Below are 20987 nucleotides of genomic sequence, written 5' to 3'. Positions count from 1 at the left end.
TTTAAAAATTCAGCACTACTGGGGCTGGGCGTGATGGCTCACGCCTGTAATCGCAGCACTTTGGGAGGCCAAGGCGGGCAGATCACCTGAGGTCAGGAGTTTGAGACCAGTCTGGCCAACATGGTGAAACCCCGTCTCTACTGAAAATACAAAAATTAGCCGGACATAGTGGCAGGTGCCTGTAGTCCCAGCTACTCGGAAGGCTGAGGCAGGAGAATTGCTTGAACCCGGGAGGCGGAGTTTGCGGTGAGCCGAGATCGCATCATTGCTGCACTCCAGCCTGGGGGACAAGAGCAAGACTTCCTCAAAAAATAAAAAATAAAAATAAATAAATAAATAAATTCAGGACCGCTGTAATGTCTCTATTTCCCCACATTCACAGTGCTTTTATACTTGTTAGTTCCTCTGTTTGAAGAACTCTGTCCCACCCCTCTTAGCCTAGTTAACTCCTTCTCAATGTGCATATCTTAGTTCAGCCATCACTTCCTCTAGCAAGTTTTCTTTTTGAGATCCTGCCCACATAGCTTCGTGTTAGGGATAGAACAGCTGGAGTAGTGGGTAATTGGAAAGAATGGCATACATGACATTGGCACTTAAGCCATGTTGAAGAGTGTCTATCTTATGTTTAAACCTCCAGGAGATTTTTAAAATGGCTCTCCATGATCTTCTAATTCATCTTTTTATTTTATGAAATGACTCTTTTTATATTATATTGTTTACTGAAATCAGATAATTTAGATACTTCATGACACTTTGCCTGATGTGTTGATCTTCTCTGTTCTGATTTCTGAAAGTATATTACCATTGCTGTGCCATTATGGTATTATTATTATTATTATTATTATTGTTATTTTGAGATGGAGTCTCCCCCTGTCACCCAGGCTGGAATGCAGTGCTGCAATCTTGGCTCACTGCAATCTCTGCCTCCTGGGTTCAAGCAATTCGCTTGCCTCAGCCTCCCCGAGTAGCTGGGACTAAAGGCACGTGCCACCATGCCCAGCTAATTTTTTTTTGTACTTTTAGTAGAGACAAAGTTTCACCATATTGGCCAGGCTAGTCTCAAACTCTTGACCTCAGGTGATCTGCCCACCTTGGCCTCCCAAAGCACAGACATGAGCCACCATGCCTGGCTATTTTTTTTTTTGAGATAGAGTCTCACTGTGTTGCCCAGGCTGGAGTGTAGTAGCATGATCTTGGCTCACTGCAACATCTGCCTCCCGGGTTGAAACAATTCTGCCTCAGCCTCCTGAGTAGCTGGGACTACATGTGCGTGCCACATCTCCCGGCTAATTTTTGTATTTTTAGTAGAGACAGGATTTCACCATGTTGGCCAGGCTGGGCTTGAACTCCTGACTTCAAGCAATCTACCCGCCTCAGCCTCCCAAAGTGCTGGGATTACAGGCATGAGCCATCATGCCGAGCCTGCCATTATGGTATTATTCCCAACTCCATTACTTACTAAAATGATGTGACTTTGGGCAAGTTACTTAACTAAGTCTTTTTCTTAAACTTTAAAAAAAGGGATAATTATGTATGTATGTGTGAATATATACACATATACTTTATAGGATTGTGAGGATTAAATACAATAATTCATAAAAGAACAGCATTTGGCTTATAGTAGCCTCTCAAAAATGTTTATTACCTTGTCTTTCTCATTATTTAAAGCTTTTTCTGGTATTACTAGAGTCTTTACAGTCTTGTTAAGAATAGATTCATTCATTCATTCAACAAATGTTTATTTAGTAACTGCCAAATATTAAGGGTTGGCGGTGGGGATAAAACAGTTTATTTAAAATACAGTCCATTTCTTAAGAGAATTTATAGTCTAACAGGAAACCTTAAACAATTAAAAAGGCAATTACAATTCTGTATTGTAAGTGCTATGATAGGAACGGGCATGGGTTGTTATAGGAGCACTGAGGAGGGGTACCCAGTCCAATCCTCAGGGAGAGGAGAAGGGTGGCAGTGGGAGGCAGGAAAGGGTGTTTGGAATAAGTGGTGGGATGGATGATGGCTGTCAGCTCAATAGGAGTTTGCTGGCTAAATGTGTGTGGGGAGTGAGAGAATTAATAGGTGGGGCAGGTCATTCCAGGAAAAGGAAACAGGATTGCTGTAAGGATTATATGAGATCATCACGTAATATGCGTAGCATAGTACCAGGCACACTGTAACCAGTATTATGTGTTAGAACTGTTATTGTTAAGATGGGAGATGAGAAAAGCATGGCACGTTTGTGGAATTGCAAGTGATTGTTTACAGCTGGCATGCATTGTGGAGCGTGACATTGTGAGAGATGAAGCTGGAGAGTTAGGGGCATATTAGGATGTGCCTTCTATGCTATTTTGAGGATACCCTGTTATCTGTGGAGAGACGCTAGAGGTTTTAAGCAGAGAAGGAAATTAAGCTTGCATTTTAGAAAGGACGTTTGGCTATAATGTGACCAGTGCTTTGAAGGGGTCAAGACAAAAGGAAGACATTGTTATAATCTAGGAGAGGATAGTGGTGTCCTGAATTAAGGCAGTAATAATGAGAAGAGAGGCAAGTGGATGGATTTCACACATGAAAATAATTAGAATCAACCGGACTGTGAGATTGAGTAGATATGTGACGGGGGAGGATTCAGGTATGATAACCAGGTTTCTGGCTTGGATGGTATTGCTAAATACTGAGTTAGGAAACACAAGTTTTTCGTTGTTCCTTTTGGTAGGGAGGGGCATATGAGAAGGAATGATGACTTAGATGAAAAAAATTTTAAAGTTAATGAAATCACCTGAACTCGTTGACAATCATTATCTAATTTTTCATAGGACATCACAATGAAAAAGTTCCAGCTTTGCTACTTAATTTTTGTGTGAACTTGGGTGGACCACTAACCTCTCCTATTTATGACTTCCTCTCCTCTAAAATCTGGATAATAATATCTGTCTGTCCATTTCACAAATATTGAACATATTCCATATGCCACATACCTAGCTAGGCACTGGGAATACATAAATGTTTTTACTTCAAGGAACTTACATAGCCCAGGGAAGCAACCACTCTGTAGACAATCAACTATGATATGGTATTCAATATAATAAATATATATGAGCATTAATGAGACTGCAGAGGAAGAAGTTTGTTGAAGGGTGAGGATAACATCAATATAATTATTACAAAGGTAAAACCTGAGTTGAGTTTTAAAGGAAAAGCAAAAATTTGCCAAGTCAGCAAAGATAGTTGACAGCGGAGTTGCTGTGAGGTTTATTTTGAATGAGACATATTTAAAACATAGCAAGTTACTATAAAAATCTGAGTAATGGTATTACTCTAGAGTGCTTATAGAGTGCTAAATACAATGATAAGTACTGTTCTGATGAAATAGTGGCAGTATACCTATTACCAAAAACAACAATATCTGTATTTAATTGTTTTAACTTTGTTTTCTTTATTTTCTTTTAGTGTTCCTCTGAACAACAGGGAGAATATCTCTGATCCCACCTCACCATTGAGAACCAAATTTGTGTACCATTTGTCTGACCTGTAAGATATATTTTTTTCCATAGTAACATAGATGTGGAAGTTAATAGCTTTTAATTTTTTCCGTGTAAGAATGTTTTTCAAAATATGTTGGAATATAAACATTTACAAATATAATCTGAACTTTTGAATACATTAATTCCTATGTTAATTATTAGGTATCATAAATTCATAAAACTTTGTCACAGATAAAATTTATCTATACATTTTTTCTAAAGAAAAAATTATTGGCATTCATAGAAAGGCCAATTTCTCTTAATAGTTCAGTAAGTAGATTTGATCTTATGAACAGGCAGGTGTTTCTTTGGAAATGACAGACTCCAACATCAATTTTTTTAAAAAAATTCTCCCTTTCTTGTTGCTATAAATAACTTGTTTAAACAGGTATACAGTTGGGAATAAGCCTAACACAGTAGAAATTGCTGTATGGTATAGATAAAATAATCGTATTATCACATCATTAATCATATTGCTTATTTTCAACTAATATACATTAAAGATTGGAAAATCCCATAAGCTCTTCTGTATTGTAGAGCTTCTTATGTCTGAAAGGAGTCGTCCTTTGCTGTCACGTCAGAGCTGCAAGAACTAATTGATTTTGGATTGAAATGTGTAGTCGCATTTTGAGACAGCATTTGAGGGGATTGTCTAATGCATGTGTTTGCTTTTCAGCTGTAAAAAATGTGATCCTACAGAAGTGGAGCTGGATAATCAGATAGTTACTGCTACCCAGAGCAATATCTGTGATGAAGACAGTGCTACAGAGACCTGCTACACTTATGACAGAAACAAGTGCTACACAGCTGTGGTCCCACTCACATATGGTGGTGAGACCAAAATGGTGCAAACAGCCTTAACCCCAGATTCCTGCTATCCTGACTAATTTAAGTCATTGCTGACTGCATAGCTCTTTTTCTTGAGAGGCTCTCCATTTTGATTCAGAAAGTTAGCATATTGATTACCAATGAATTTGAAACCAGGGTTTTTTTTTTTTTTTTTTTTGGATGATGTAAAACCAACTCCTTGCCACCAAAATAATTAAAATAGTCACATTGTTATCTTTATTAGGTAATCACTTCTTAATTATATATTCACACTCTAAGTATCAAAATCTGCCAATTATCATGCTCACCTGAAAGAGGTATGCTTCCTTAGGAATACAGTTTCTAGCATTAAACAAATAAACAAGGGGAGAAAATAAAACTCAAGGAGTAAAAATCAGGAGGTGTAATAAAATGTTCCTCACATTTCCCCCCCCTTCTTTTTTTTTTGCCTTTGTCTTGGAGAGTCAGAGCTTCTGCATTTTCTTTACTATTCTCTTTAAAACAAGTTTTACTGTGTAGAGAATACATATGTATAAACATAGGTCAAATATATGTCTTCATTAGGAAAATAATCGGAAAACATGTTCTAGAACTATTTACAAAAATAATTTAAGATGAAATCTCTAATATTTATAAAACTAGCTAAATAAATGCATAATTAAAAATATATTTGGACATAATAGACTTGGAAGCAGATGATACAGACTTCTTTTTTTCATAATCAGGTTAGTGTAAGAAATTCCCGTTTGAAACCATCCATTTTGTAACTGAACCTTGTGAAATATATGTATTTCTTGGTACGTATTCTCTAGCACAGTCTGAGCAATTAAATAGATTCATAAGCATATACCTGTGTGAAATAATTTGTTGGACAAATTTTGCTCATGTTAACTTTATGTAAGTTAACTTGCTATTGATGAATGGTTTGTAAGTATGATGTAACGATGCATTAATTACAGAACTCATACATGTACATATTTGAGGTGGCTTTGCCATTTTATACCCATAATTAAATAAAAGGGCAAAAATCCCTCCTGATAAATACCATGTTTATCATGGTACATAAAACTTCTTTATGGCAGAAAGCCAAGGCCAATTGACATATATATTTAAGGGTACTATGGAAAGTAAATGCTAACTCGGATTTTAAACAGTGGGAGAATGATTAGTAAGAGTTGGTTTCTTGAAAAGGAATTGTTCTGTTTCCTTCTTTTAAAAAAATGGTAATAGTCATTTTTAGTGACTTCCACCGATTATTCAGTGTTTCTTTAGGGATATGCATAGGACACTCTGGTGAAACCCCAGTTTTGGTGTATTAAAGATACATCCATTCTTGACTGATCTTTAATCTTGAGTGTGGTTTTAGCCAAGTCTTTGAATTTCATTTAGTCAGTAAACATTAATTAAATATTAACCAAATGCACAGGATTGGTCTGTGGTGGTGAAGTTATGGTAAGCGCCCTCGAGAAAGTCACTATCACTGCTCACTCCCCAGAACCGCGCTTAGGTGTCATCTTCTCTGTGACACCCACCCTGACTACTTTTTAAATATTTCAAACCCGATTTCTTTATCTTAGTCTACTTCCCCCCGTGTACTTATCTCCCTCTAGCAGACTATGTAATTTAGTTATGTGTCATGTTTATGGTCTGTCTCCCCTCAATAGAGTGTAATCTCCACAAAGGCATACGCTTTTGCCCATTGATGTGTCCTCATCATCTAGAACAGTGTCTGGCACATGGAGGTACTCAATAGATATTTGTTGAATGAATGAACATGAGTATAGCTTAGGTGAAGAGATAAGACATACACATAAAGAATTATTATTTGGCCGGGCGCGGTGGCTTAAGCCTGTAATCCCAGCTTTGGGAGGCCGAGACGGGCGGATCACGAGGTCAGGAGATCGAGACCATCCTGGCTAACATGGTGAAACCCCGTCTCTACTAAAAAATACAAAAAAAACTAGCCGGGCGAGGTGGCGGGCGCCTGTAGTCCCAGCTACTCGGGAGGCTGAGGCAGGAGAATGGCGTAAACCCGGGAGGCGGAGCTTGCAGTGAGCTGAGATCCGGCCACTGCACTCCAGCCTGGGAGACAGAGCGAAACTCTGCCTCAAAAAAAAAAAAAAAAAAAAAAAAAAAAAAAAAAAGAATTATTATTTGACAGAGCCTGCTGAAGGCAAAGAAATAGCTTCCAAAGAGCTATGATAATTCATGGGAGATTGCTTCTGAAGAGACCCCTTACTTTCTCCTCATCTTTGCCTTAGTTTCTCGGTGTACTCAGTAGAAAAAGTATTGTAGATCCACATTGCAGATCCTTATAGGAGAGACCCCTATTCCAGCATTATTACCTCATTAAATGCTAGCTGGAAGAAGACTGCAATTTGTAGTCCCACAAGTCTTCCTTCTTTCAGAAGTTCAGTTAAACTCTGATACTACCATATTAGTAACAATTTAGTACTTACTATGTGCTAGGTACCAATGTAAGTGCTTTATAAATATTAACTGATTCAATATAAATCCAGAGTAGCTGGTGACTCTTAAATGAGAGTTATTGAGGATACATTAAAACCTTTTTTTAAAGTTGTATTCAAACATTTGCTGGTATTAGTGGAACATTTAGAGGGACACACTAAGGAATCAGTGTAAGATGTGGTGGCCATGAAAGGAGCCTCTCAGTTCTCTGCAAGGAATGTAATTGACTTATAGTTCTGAGATCCACTGTGTGTGTGCAAGGGACACTAAGACAGGTCAGTTCCTGGGAGACACAGGACTCTTCTGATGGGGCACTGACTTGGGGGCTCATTATCTTAGCTGAAAATTTCTTAGCACTGCACCTCCAGACATTATCTGTCCAGTCATCCTTCCTATCCTCTTTGCTCCACATGGGTAAGACCTGCATCAGGATCCGATGACTCAGCCTTCTTCAGCTCCCTTCCCATTTTCCCTCACAGATGTTTTCCTAATAAATCTCTTGCACCCACTAATCTCATCTTGCAATTCCGCAGGGTCCAAATTAACACAATACTAATTATGACCTATCTGATTTAGTGATGATAATAATGACAGCATTCTTCAAGTACCAAATGATTTATCTATGTCATCTCATTTTATCCTTACAATAACTTTTTGGGTATTTCATATTATAAATGAGAAAACCAACTAAGTGGATAATTAGCCATTTGAGTGGTTCATTTATCTAGTAAATGGCAATGAAAAGTCTGAATCACTCTGCAATAGTCTTAACAAATATCAGTTGAGGTTCTTAGAGAATCATGTTCACTGTAACATTTTCTTAAACCTCATGAGATATTTTGAGGTTAATGTGACCAATTCATTGACCTGCCATAAGTCTATTATAATTTTTGTACTTTTTGCCCCCACTTTTTAATTTGAATTAAATGGATGACATTTAAAAAAGACAGGCATAAATAGGTACAATTGGTAAGAAATGTTTTTCTTCTGCATAGTTCTTGACAAGTTAGCCATTTGCTCAGGTAAGCACACTCAGCACCAGCCAGATTAAAATTATATTAATTAGCAATAAGAGTAAAGTCCTTTAATGGGATTTCCAGGTCTTGGCTTTGGGGTAGCAGTATAGTCTAGTGAATAAATCCATGGTCTATATTGAAATACATACTCTAAGTAACATTGGGCAAGTTAATTCAAAGATTGCTTTCTCATTTGAAAAATGGGAGCAAAAATAACTACATAGATTTTTGTAAAAATAAGGATGCATGCTGTGTATATCACTTATTACCACTGTGGTACCAATTAGCAACAATCCATAAATTACAGTTATTATGTGTTAATTTTCTTTGACTCTGCTCCCTGCCTAAGCAACAAATAAGAAAAGAATGTAAATATATGTGAATATATATTGGATCAGTGATTTTCTGTTTTTTTTTTTTTTTTTTTCAGACGGAGTTTTGCTCTTGTTGCCCAGGCTGAAGTGCAATGGCACGATCTTGGCTCGCCGCAACCTCTGCCTCCTGGGTTCAAGTGATTCTCCTGCCTCAGCCTCCCAAGTAGCTGGGATTACAGGCATGTGCCACAACGCCTGGCTAATTTTTTGTATTTTTAGTAGAAGACGGGGTTTCTCCATGTTGGTCAGGCTGGTCTCAAACTCCCGACCTCAAGTGATCTGCCCCCACCTCGGCCTCCCAAAGTGCTGGGATTACAGGTGTGAGCCACTGTGCCCGGCAGGATCAGTGATTTTCAAACTTTAGTGTATATGAGAATTACCTGGAGGACTCATGAAAGTAGATTGCTGAGCCCCACCTCAGAAATACTGATTAAGTAGCTCAGAGATGCAGCTGGAGACATTGCAGGTCGCATAAATTCCCCAGGTGCTACTGAGGCTGGGAATTGCAGGAGAGCCACTACTTTATAATCATAAATCTCCACTTCCATCTAGTGGTTGAGTTACAAAATACAATGAATATACAGTTTTAACACGCATTGTTTCATTGAATTCTCCTAACACTCCGTGAAGTAAGTACTGTCTTCACTTTACAAATGGTAAAACTGAGCTGTGAGGGTGATGAAGTAACCTGCCTAATGTTTTTCAGGTATCTGGAGAACTGATGATTAGCTTCAAGGCTGTCAGACTCCAAAGCCAAAGCTCTCAGTCAGTATGTTATCCTGTCTAAACATCCTTCAAACCGTCTTTCCTCGGTAATTCCACTTCTGAGGAAATAACCAGAAATACGGACAAAGAGAGATCAAGATATCTATTATAATATGATTTATAATAGTGAAAATTCATAGGAAACTTTAAGTCCATCATCAAGGGATTGGTAATATAGGGATACTTCAAAATATTTTACAGACAACTGAAGTGAAATATCATGTTTTTTAAAATTTATGGAAATTGATATACAATGGGAAGAGGAAAATGTAGGATTTTGCATAAAGGAGTGACTTTAAGAAAATTCCCGGCCGGGCGCGGTGGTTCATGCCTGTAATCCCAGCACTTTGGGAGGCCGAGGCGGGCGGATCACAAGGTCAGGAGATCGAGAACATCCTGGCTAACACAGTGAAACCCTATCTCTACTAAAAATACAAAAAATTAGCCAGATGTGGTGGCGGATGCCTGTAGTCCCAGCTACTTTGGAGGCTGAGGCAGAAGAATGGCCAGAACCTGGGAGGCGGAGCTTGCAGTGAGCCAAGATCTTGCCACTGCACTCCAGCCTGGGTGACAGAGCGAGATTCCCTCTCAAAAAAGAAAAAAAAAAAAAAAGAAAATTCCCTACACATACATGGGAAAAGACTTGAGGGAAATAGGCCAAAATGTTATTTTTTTGTTTCCTTTTACATTTTAGTATAGAATGTTCCAAATATTCTACAAAGACTGTATATTTTATAATTAGAAAAGTGTTAATCATTATTAAACTTTTAATATTAATACATTAATACTAATTTTGGTGAAATTCTATATTTTTATTCATTTGCATAAGATAAAGAGAGTGGTATTTACTTAGAATCTACTCTGTACTCAGCACAGTGCTATGAGGGCCACATAAGAAGAATAAGAACTAGGTCTCACTTTTTCAATTTTCCTATTTCTTCTATAGGCAAAACTAACACAGGAAAAAATTAGCACACAGTATAAGACACATTTGTGATTAAATATGAAAGATCGGCTGGGTGTGGTGGCTTACACCTGTAATCCCAGCACATGCAGAGGCTGAGGTGTGTGGATCACTTGAGGCCAGGAATTCGAGAACAACCTGGCCCACATGACAAAACCCCTGCTCTACTAAAAATACAAAAATTAGCTGGGTGTAGTGTCCCTTGTCTGTAATCCCAGCTACTCAGGAGGTTGAGGCATGAGAATCACTTGAACCCGGGAGGCGAAAGTTGCAGTGAGCTAAGATCGCATCACTGCACTCCAGCCTGGGCAACAGAGCACAACTGTCTCAAATAAATAAATAAATAAATAAATAAATAAATAAATATTAAAGATCATGTACTGTGAGCCTTCAGGGAAGCTGGGTTGTAAGGAACTCATATCTGGTATCCAGGCTTGCAAATGCATACCTGTGCTGATGACATCAAGAGTTTTCTGGGCTGAGCACAGTGGCTCATGCCTATAATCCCAGAACTTTGGGAGGCCAAGGTGGACGGATCACTTGAGGTCAGGGGTTTGAGACCAGCCTGACCAACATGGTGAAACCCTGTCTCTATTAAAAATACAAAACTTAGCCACGCCTGGTGGCACACATTTGTAATCTCAGCTACTCAGGAGGCTGAGGCACGAGAATTGTTTCAACTCGGGAGGCAGAGTTTGCAGTGAGCCGAGATCATGCCACTGCACTCCAGCCTGGGCAACAGAGCAAGACTCCATCTCACAAAAAAAAAAAAAAAAAAAAAAAAAAGAAAAAGAAAAAAAAAGAAAACAGTTATTTTCTGGAGAGACATTTTCCCTTCTTTTTACGGTGTGTTTTCAAATTCAAAATATGTTTTCTTTTGGTCACACTATACTTTTTTAGAAAAAAGATTTACCTATGCTCAAGACAGCTTGGAAGGGTCATACTATACTTTTTACATTTTACATTGCAGCGATCTCAATGGCAGTTTAAGCAGCAGCGTCTCATAAATTCAGATATGTCAACATATCTGCCAAAACAATTATGTGAACCCATACATTTTGGTGAAATATGAAGTGAGTATCTTGTAATGAAAGTACTCATATTGAGATTTCAAAAAAATCATTTGGAAAAATAAACTAGTGAAACAATAACATTTTTATTTTGAAAGGATAATTCTTAAAAGACAGTTTTATACAGAATAAGTTAATGAATTTTTCAATGTGTGGTTAAAATATAAAACTGGCCAGGGGGAGGGGAATGTAAGCACTAGGGGATGGCCTGGATAATCTACCTCTAAGGTCCCTTCTTACACTGAAATTCTATGATGGAAATGTTGCTGAATATATAAAGCTACAGAGTGGTGGCTCATTCAGCATCCCAGATGGTCGCCTTTCAGGAAAAGCAGACTATGGTGTTTTCATGGGAGTTTTGAAAGTCATTAAAAAATCAATCGATATATATTTATTGGGTACCTTCTATGTTCAAGACACTGTGCTAGGTGCTTTAGAAGCTTCAAGGGCAAGATTCCTTTTCTCAGGAAGTTTTCAACATTGTATTTCCCCAAATGTTTGAGATCTTCTTATGAAGTCTGCCCCTGAACATTTATCCCAAGAAATCTCTTAAAGTTATAAGGTATGCTTTTAGGCAATTCTGAGAATGTTTCCTGCTCTAGGCAAGGGATATCCAGATAATAGGCCAACATGTTATTAATAAGAATAATAATCACTGATGTATTATAAGCAAGGTATATAGAAATATCCAGTTTTCAAAATAATTTACACAATTTATTCAAGATACCAAGAAAGAGTGTCTGTAAATAATTCTGCATGGACTTGAAGAATGTTTAGTAGTAGCACATACTGGTAGAATCACTTATGTTGAACTAGTAAAACAAAACAAAACAAAACAAAACAAAACACAACTAAACATTGAGTTTTTATTTAAGAGAGTGTTTCCCAAAATGTCTTCTACAGATCCTGCGGATTATAACTTGGTGGTGTATGGCAAGTCCTAGTCCTTTTTCCTGGATGTGCAGTCTCAGAGCGGCAGTTTCTTCAGTTCCTCATTCTCCACCTTCCTAAGCCTTTTCCCTAGGCTGCTAGTCCTGGGTATCCTATCTTCCCTTCTCCTTAAATACGTCTCTCTAACTGAACTGTGTCTACTTGGTAGAGACCCTAAGATAACTAAAAAAAAGTAGCTATCAGTGTCTACCATTTCCAAAATAAATTCTATAATGATGGTTAAGCTGGGTCAATAAAAAATTAGGGTACGATTTAGAGAGTGGATACAAAAAGGAAGAGAGTGACATGCGGTCAAGATGAAAATGGTGTAGCAGGGAAAAAGATAAACTGAAGGGAAGAAAGGAGTCAGAGAGGAGAGGGATTAGTTGACAAATGGTACATTGGGAGACAAAACAGATAGGTGGGAAGAGAGGAAGACATAATGGAGGAGGTAGACATAAAGAAAAGACTAGTAATGGTTAAAATAGCGAGCTTAATATGTAAGAAGTGATACATAGAGAGAAAAAGATGAGGAATAGAAAGCTAAATACAGAAAGTTTGAGGGAGAGAGAAAAGAAGGAAGAAAGCTAAGAAAAGGAAATGATAAAGGTAAAGAGAGTGGCAGTGGAAGAAAAAAATGCTTGAAGAGAATATTGAGTAGGAAAAAACCTGACAAGATCAACACAAGAAAAAAATGTACAGTGCATTAGGACTATACTGATTTGTGGATCTCCATGTGTAGAATGGAAAGTTAATCTGCCTTTCAGTCTTGAAAAACCAATTTTGCAAGAATGGAACTTTGAGAGCAAAAAGAGAAGTCATCAGGCAAAAGGAAACTAACTCAGACAAGTAACTTCCAAGTTTCAAGGCAGGGATGGTCATGACCTTCTTGCTTTTTTAAGGTCTGCACTAATTTGTGAAAGTGCTAAATCTGGTGATCCCCAGAGGCCCAATCTCAGCTCCACCTGGGTTGCTACTCCTAGCTCCACCTGGATTGCTACTCCTATTGCTGAGAGGGGAGAAAACTTAAGGATCACCAAGACAGTCAGATACTTAATTAAGTCTTGGGGAAAAAATTTTGGGAACCATTGGTATAGAATGTCAGTGATTTCTCTTCCCCCCAAGAATGCTTGGTTGAGATAACCCTTAGGCCTGAAGTAGTAAGCAGTCTTGTACCTGGTCCTCTGCATTGGTCCCTCTTTGAAGGAATTCAAATGGACTGCGTTCACCTGCATCAAGTGGGTCTGCATTTGTACTCTTAAATTGTTCCCCAGTAGCTAACTCAACCAATGTGTTAGGATTTTCAGTAGGCATAATTGAATCCCCATCAAATGGGCTTTGCCTTCCATTGCTAGATGGAGTTCCAGTGCTGGAAGAGTGATGCTTTGCTAATTTGGAGCCAAAGCATGGCAAATGCAGGATGTTAGATGGTCTTTGTTGCTGTCTCTCACTCTCATTTTCTTGGACTTGACTTTGGATGCCTTCTGGATTGGAGCCTTCATCAGGTGTACCAATAACAAGCTGCTCAGGAGTAAGGTCAACAGTTCTTTCATTGAGCTGGTTGTCTTCAAAAATTTGTTCCAGAATGTTGTTCCCATCTCCTCCAAGATCATTTTTGAGACAAGGTGTATTCTTTGCTTGAAGGGAACCGACTTCAGGAAATGGCATAATTCCCTTTTGGCCCAGTTGATTATTTATAGAACATGGTGTGTTCCTCCTCAGAGTGGACACATCATCTCTAAAAGGGTTTTCATTTTCCATCTTCTCTGAGCTGTTTCTTTGGCCTGGTAGGGTGCTTGTTGGGGAGATGATATGTCTTGTGTGCTTGCTATGACTACCTTCTGTATACAGAGGACTGGTGTCTTGGTTCTCCCCAGGTGCAAGACCATAGGATGGAGTGTAGTCTTGTAGAGCTAGTGGATTGTCCTTGGGTCCTGTGGAGCTACCAGTACAGCAAGAGCCTCTCTGGCTTAGGTGAAATAAATGTGCCTCTTTTTGACCTGATGGGTAACTTTGTGGGATGAAGTCAGGGAAAGATGAATGTTCTCTCTCTGGAGAATTCATCCTAGTCATTTGCATGCCATAGTTCAAATCCTCACCTTCATGCCACATTGGATTTTTCTGAAGCCCAACTGGAGTGTTACTGGAATAGGGCTGGTTACCTTTCTGGTCTGGTGGCCTAGCTGGGGCTTTTTGTAAATGTGTTGCCTGATCCCAGATATTTCTGTTAAAATATGGCCTTCTTTCTTTCTGACCGTGGGCTTGTATCCTGTGGTCCCAGGAATTCCATGAAGGAAATAGATTGCTTTCTTCTGGTCTAACGGCATTATTAACATAGTAACCCCTGCTCTCTGTAGGTGGTGACATAGTAGGAGCTGTATTATATGATGGAAAATTCTCATCCGGGTTCCATGGGTAGAATTCACTATAATAAAAATCCTCCCTTGGTTTTGATGGATTGTCTAAAGAATAGGGAGGATATTCCTTTGGCTGATTTGAGGTATATTGTTCACCTTCATAGTGCCTAACTGTTGGGCCCCCTTTGAAGCTCAACTCTTCACCCCATCTATTTTGTCCAGGAAAGACTTCATCTCCAGTTGGATCAATTGGGTCTTCTTCATTATAAGGGACTGTCTCCTTGTGGTCTGGGGTATTTATGGGGTAGAGTGAACTTTCTTTTTGCCCCATAGTATTGGGAGAATCATCTCTCTCATCCCATGTATTGCTTCTACGGTATGGTGAGTTTTCCCTGGGATCATAGGGGTTATATTCAGGGTAGAAAACCCTTCCTCTAGAACCATGGGAAGGATGGGGTAAATGTTCTTCTTGCCTCCCAGGATGTTCCTTAAAAGGTGGAGAGATTTCTTGGTGGTCCCAAGTATTTCTTCCAGCAGGAAAATGTTCTTTTGCAGAAGGGATTTCCTCAGGGTGTACAGCAGGCTGATATGCACTGTGCTTTAATTCTGGCTGATTAGTTTCTGATTCATATGGGATCCTTCTTGGCACTAAAACCATCCCTTTGGGCAAAATCTGGCTTTGGGTTTGTCCATCAGAATTTGGTACTTTTCTGGAATCTTCCCTTGGGTAATAGGAGTTTTCATGTTGATCAACAGAATTAAAATTTGGGACTGGTGTATAACCCTCAGAGTGAGGCAGTTTATAATTTGATTTATTAACTTCATACTGTTGAGAGTTTCTCCCGGGGCTGGTTGGATTCTTTGTAGGAACTATTATTTGTTCTTTTGGACCCAGGTGCTTCTCCCTTGGATTTTGGATTTTTTCATTGTGAACAACAGGGCCATGTTTGGGACCAACTGGGGCAACATTAGTTCCCATAGGGTGTTTATTTGGCCCCTGAGGCTTTCTTCTGAGATTTGCTGGATTTCCTGCATAATTGGGATAATTGCCTCTTGAAATAGAAGGGTAAACTTTGTGATAAACTGGATTTCCTGGACGAACTACTTGTTTACCTTCCCAAGCGAAGGAGTTCCACTGAGGACCCCTTTGAACTTGTCGATTTCTGTAAAAAGGCCCATTCTGTCTGTGCCCCATGGCAGTACCAGTGGGATACCACCGTCTTCCTGAAGGAAAATTTCTTATATTAGGATTTAGATGATTTTCACGAATATTTGGCTGACTTGGTCTCCATGGGATTTGACTTCCTGGCCCTCCCTGGCCTGAAGTGTTGACTGCAGGGAGTGGGACAATCCCATTTTGAGCTGGAGGGTTGTTCCCAGTGTTCGGTCCTGGGATACTGTTTCCTGTGGGGCTGGTGTCATTTCCACCCTGACTCCCTTTAGGATTTGATTGGGTAGAATTCGTCTCAGTAACTGTTGAATTAGCTGTGGGTTCTGTGCCTGGACTTTCTGCTTTAGGAGGATCTTCTTCTTTGGGTTTTTCAAAATCTTGTTCAAACATTTCTTCTGAATAATAAGGAGGGCGACCCCCAAAGCCATGATATCCAAAATATCCAAAGTAAGGATTCTGTAGGAAAGAAAATGGAAATCAGTATTACCCTTTGTTTTCCACCCTGGTGTTGCTTGGAATTTTTTAGTATAACAGGGAAATCTTATCAGTCACATGTTTCTTTTAACATCATTAGCTTTACTTTCTTTCTTGAAATTTGATTCCTCCTTGGTTTCCATGACCATACTTTTTCTGGTTCTCTCTTCTGGTATTTTTTTCTGACCACTGGTCAGCTTTCTCTTTTTAGGTCTTATATATCTGAGGGTTTTTGTTTTGTTTTTAATGATTTCATCTTCCATTTTCCTAATTTTTCTGTTTTCTTTTTACATATCTCTTTTAAGATTTCTATTGCTCCTGTAATGCCAGCACTTTGGAAGGCCGAGGCAGGCGGATCACGAGGTCAAGAGATTGAGACCATCCTGGTCAACATGGTGAAACCCCATCTCTACTAAAAATACAAAAATTAGCAGGTTGTGGTGGTGCGCGTGCCTGAGGTCCCAGTTACTCAGGAGGGTGAGGCAGGATAATCGCCTGAACCCAGGAGGTGGAGGTTGCAATGAGCCCAGATAGTGCCACTGCATTCCAGCCTGGTGACAGAGCAAGACTCTGTCTCAAAAACAAACAAACAAAAAAAAAAATAAAAGAAGAAGAATCCTATTGCATCAGCCCATGCTTTCAATAGGCATACATGCTAACAACTCCCAAAGGCATAATTCTAACCCACAACACTCCCACCCAAGGTTGAGGCAGCAAAACATCTCCACTAAAGATTTCATGAGTACCTCCAACTGAATGCACCCAGAACTGGGCTCATCTCCTGCCAAATCTCCTCCTCCAATGTTCTATATTTGAGCAACATTCACCACTATCTGTACAGTTTCTCAAGTTTCTGCTCTCTCTTAGTACTCCAGACTATTAATAACCAGGTCCTATAAAATCTAAGCTTTCATCCTTGTTCCCACTTCCTTAATCCACAGTACCCCTGAACTGTTAGAATAGTTTTCTTACTGGCTACTCTGGATGCAGTCTTACTTTCCTTTAATCTTGCTTCTGCATTGCCATCAGAGTAGTAGAGGCTGAGAGTGGGTATATGGAAATTTGGCCCCTTTCCTCTTTAAATTTGTATTTAAAGTTCTCCTTTACAAAATAAACTCTAAATCCCTTAGAATAACATACAAAGCAGTACAACATGCTGCTAAAGAGTGGGGCTCTAGGCAGATGTGCATTAAAATCCCCATTCCACCAGTATTAGTAGTATGATTGTGGGTTAACCTTGGTTTATTCATTTGTAATATGGGGATGATAATAAAATAACGTCTACCTCATAGGTTGTCATGAGGGTCAAATGGGACAAAATGAGTACAGCTCAGTGCCGGGTACTTAGTGCCTGATAAGTGTTATATATTATATAATAATATAATTTTTTAATAATAATCTGGGCTATAACTATTACTTTCAGCCTCATTTCCTCCCCCTTGCACTTTATGCAGTTGCAAATCGCAACTACTCTGAATTCTCTGGGTTCTCTATTCTTTTTATGTTTCAGTGCCTTTGCACACAGCTCATTCATATTGAAACTTCTTCCACCGACACATTTATTCCCCTGGCAAACTTGACTCGTCCTTCAGAGCTCAGTTTGATTTCTACCTTCTGTGTCTTGACTTCCATGGGCAGAATTAGGTCCTATTCCTAGGAGTCCACAGCAGTACAGGTTTCTGTCATCACAATCATCCCACTGAATTTCAGTTGCCTATTTTCCTGGGATTCTTCCATTTAATTCTCTCATGTGAAGATTTGGAATGAAAACATTATGTTTCTCATCCTTGTTTTCCAGTACCGAGGAGTGGAGAATGCTCTTAATAAATTTTCATTTAATGAATGATTTAATCATCACGAATTCTGTCAGTCAGTATGTTTGTTAGACATTTGTGTGGCATTTAAATCGTTTGATTTTTCTTTTAAAACAAATGAAATATAAAGAAAAAGTATTTTAATCCCCATTTGTTGATGGAGATGAGACAGACAGGTGAGGAAGTAACAAGATCATGCAGGAAATCAGGTAGTTCCCTCAAGCGGTAGAATACAGACATCTTAGTTTTTGAGACAGGGTTTCTCTTTGTCGCCCAGGCTGGATCGCAGTGGCAAGATCAGGGTTCACTGCAGCCTTGACTTCCCAGGCTAAAGTGATCCTCCCACTTCAGCCTCCTGAGTAGCTGGGACCACAGGTGCATGCCACCATATTTGCCTAACATTTATTTTAGTCTCCCTATGTTGCCCAGGCTGGTCTTGAAATCCTGGGCTTAAGTGATCCTCCTGTCTCAACCTCCCAAAGTGTTGGGATTATGGTGTGAGCCATTGTGCCTATCTAAATTCAGATTTCTTTACTTTTTTGTTTTTTGAGACTGAGTCTTGCTCTGTCGCCCAGGCTGGAGTGCAACGCTGAGATCTTAGCTCATTGCAACCTCCCCGTCCTGGGTTCAAGCGATTCTTCTGCCTCAGGCTCCACAGTAGCTGGGATTACAGGCCAGCACCACCACACCCGGCTAATTTTTGTATTCTTAGTAGATTTCACCATGTTGGCCAGGCTGGTCTCAAACTCCTTACCTCAAGTGATCCACCCGCCTCAGCCTCCCAAAGTGCTGGGATTATAGGTGTGAGCCACCTGTGCCTGGCCTGAATACAGGCTTCTTAAAGCCTATGGTAACTGCCTGGATCTTTTGGCTTCCTTTCTTATCTTATGCATATGAAAATTTGAAGTGCCAGTTTCTAGGTTGCATACAGTTACCTGAATCATTTTTATTTGGGGTTATTTCATGATACATTTGAGAGCGCCTTATACCATTACTGACACAGTCATCTTCAATGTTATTTTATGAACAAGCGCCTTATACCATTACTGACACAGTCATCTTCAATGTTATTTTAAGAATAATCTCTGCCAGGTGCGGTGGCTCATGCCTGTAATCCCAGCACTTTGGGAGGCTGAGGTGGCTGGATCACCTCAGATACCAGTCTGGTCAACATGGTGAAATCCCATCTTTACAAAAATACAAAAATTAGCCAGGTGTGATGGCACATACCTGTAATCTCAGCTACTCGGGAGGCTGAGGTATGAGAATTGAATTGCTTGAACCCAGAAGGTGGAGGTTGCAGTAAACTGAGATTGTGCCACTGCACTCCAGCCTGGGTGACAGAGCGAGACTCTGTCTTACAAAAAAAAAATAAAAAATAAAAAATAAAAAAAAAGAAAAGAAAAGAAAGAAAGACAAGAAAGTGGCAGTCATTGCAGGGACTGAGCAGAGGAGCGACAAGATTAGACTATTGTTTTCACAGGGTCACTCTGGCTGCTATGCTAACAATAGATTGTGAGAGATGAAAAGACTTGCTTACAAAATGTATATATACATAATCTTAAAGCTGAAAGGGACCTCTTAGAGCAAGTAATGCCAACCTCTCTTTTGTTTGAGACAGTCTCGCTCTGTCACCCAGGCTGGAGTGCAGTGGTGCTATGACTCACTGCAACCTCCACCCCCCAGGCTCAAGTGATGTCCCTCCTGTCTCAAAAAAAAAAAAAAAAAAAAGAAAAGAACAGTCTGTCCCCCACCCCCCAGTAAAGCTATTAAGTTACCACAGTTCACTGAAGACATATCACATATACAGGGAAAAAACAGTAAGTTCCAGGGGGGTGGGGTGCTATGTCACAATCACTAAAATGATATAGTGCTGGAATATTAAGAGTATATCACTCTGTGATATACATTTGGTTCTTCTCCTAGTGTGGTATAGTAAAAAGGCCCATTGAACAGAGTGACAGAAGACTTGGGTGCGGGGTTCAGTTTATCCATAACTTAAAAGTGAAATTGAGTAGTAACTGATCTTTTCTTGGCTTCAATTTATTTGTATTAATATAATCAGGAAGTTAGATATCACTTAATTTCCTCTTGAGGATAACATTCTAAGAAACTCTTACTTTTTTTCTCTTTTTATCACTGTCTGGAGTCCAGCATCAATCTTTGGACCGCTAGCTTGATTTGTTTCACTTTTTTATTTTCTAAAAAATCACGGAAGCTTGAGCTACAGGTTCATGTGTTGGATTTTAACTTTTTTATTAGATGTGGATAAAAAAGCAGTGGTGAATAGACTGTAATTTCCAGTGGAGAATATAGTTTTACTTGTACTTACCCCGCCTTCTTCATTGCTGGCTGGTGGGCGTCCATAACCTGGTGGCGGTAACCTCTGAGAAGTGAAAAACACAGTGAACACAGGAGAAAACCACTTTCGATGCTGCCATTTGTAAGACTCAGGGTGTCTAAAAATAGCTCAAGTCAGTGATCGAGCTCAGTTAGTACTCTGAGCTTTTAGCTTTTGAATTATTAGCTCTCACAGTCCAGCTGCTAAGAATTATGATCTAACAGTGAACACTGGTAAATACAAAGGCTTCAGCTGGATCCCAGATTATCCTACTTAAAATACTCTGTATGGCTGCATCTCCTGGCAATCCTCCTTACCACCTCTAACACTCAAAACATACCCTCCACAACCCCCAACAAACACACACCATGCACACACATACAGAGAGAGAGGGTGAGAGAGAGAAATTTGAGTGCTGTTAGAATCCAAGCATCCATATTAGAGCATCTAATAATAGAGATTAAGTAACAATGTTGTTTTTAGAATGTGGCTTCATGTTTAGGGAGACAAACTGCAAACTGACAATCCTTGGATTATTACTATGATATTTTTATTTGACTAAAGTTAATTCTCCTAATCAAACTTGGAGGCCGAGTTTCTGCCTCTCAAGTTTTATGTAGATGAGATTAATAGTTACTTCAGCATTAGAATCATGTTTATCTGTTTTTAAAATCTTTACCTTATACTGCCTTAACTTCCTTAGTTCAGCATAGGTAATAAAAGAAAGTCACTCTTTCAAGGAGGAAAAATGTAAGGAACTCTTACTCTTTAAAATGAATTGTTCCTCATTGATAAAAAGCCTTCCTGGTTATAGAGTTGTAGACAAGGAAAACCTATGTCATAGCTGAATGAACAGTCAACAAATATTTCCTGTTGTTTTGTTTGTTTAGCAGCAA

At 39.3% G+C, this 20987-nt stretch overlaps 2 protein-coding genes across 4 annotated transcripts in view; one reads left to right on the top strand and one right to left on the bottom strand.

Moving 5' to 3' along the window:
* JCHAIN (joining chain of multimeric IgA and IgM) overlaps nucleotides 1-5193 on the top strand; it is a 31211-nt gene extending 26018 nt beyond the window's left edge. For all 3 annotated transcript variants that reach the window (XM_050791442.1, XM_050791441.1, XM_050791443.1), the window contains exons 4-5: nucleotides 3445-3525; nucleotides 4195-5193. In XM_050791442.1, the coding sequence (XP_050647399.1) occupies nucleotides 3445-3525; nucleotides 4195-4405 (292 nt within the window). In that variant the 3' untranslated portion in view covers nucleotides 4406-5193. The remainder of the gene's footprint in view (nucleotides 1-3444; nucleotides 3526-4194) is intronic.
* A 5878-nt stretch (nucleotides 5194-11071) lies between these two features.
* On the bottom strand, nucleotides 11072-20098 carry ENAM (enamelin). The gene is made up of 2 exons (XM_050791449.1): nucleotides 20083-20098; nucleotides 11072-15918 (listed from the first exon to the last, which is right to left on the bottom strand). The coding sequence occupies exon 2, from the start codon at nucleotides 15850-15852 to the stop codon at nucleotides 13081-13083; it is 2772 nt and encodes a 923-aa protein (XP_050647406.1). The 5' UTR covers nucleotides 15853-15918; nucleotides 20083-20098; the 3' UTR covers nucleotides 11072-13080.
* Nucleotides 20099-20987: the final 889 nt, after the last annotated feature.

This window comes from Macaca thibetana, chromosome 5 (assembly GCF_024542745.1).
Source record: "Macaca thibetana thibetana isolate TM-01 chromosome 5, ASM2454274v1, whole genome shotgun sequence".
Lineage (NCBI taxonomy): Eukaryota > Metazoa > Chordata > Mammalia > Primates > Cercopithecidae > Macaca > Macaca thibetana.
Note: the sequence above shows the minus strand (reverse complement) of the source record. Positions and strands in the feature narration are given on the sequence as shown.

Bases quoted from the DNA above. Each gene is read 5' to 3' on its own strand.
- ENAM (XM_050791449.1), bottom strand. From the start codon at position 15,852: ATGTTTGAACAAGATTTTGAAAAACCCAAAGAAGAAGATCCTCCTAAA.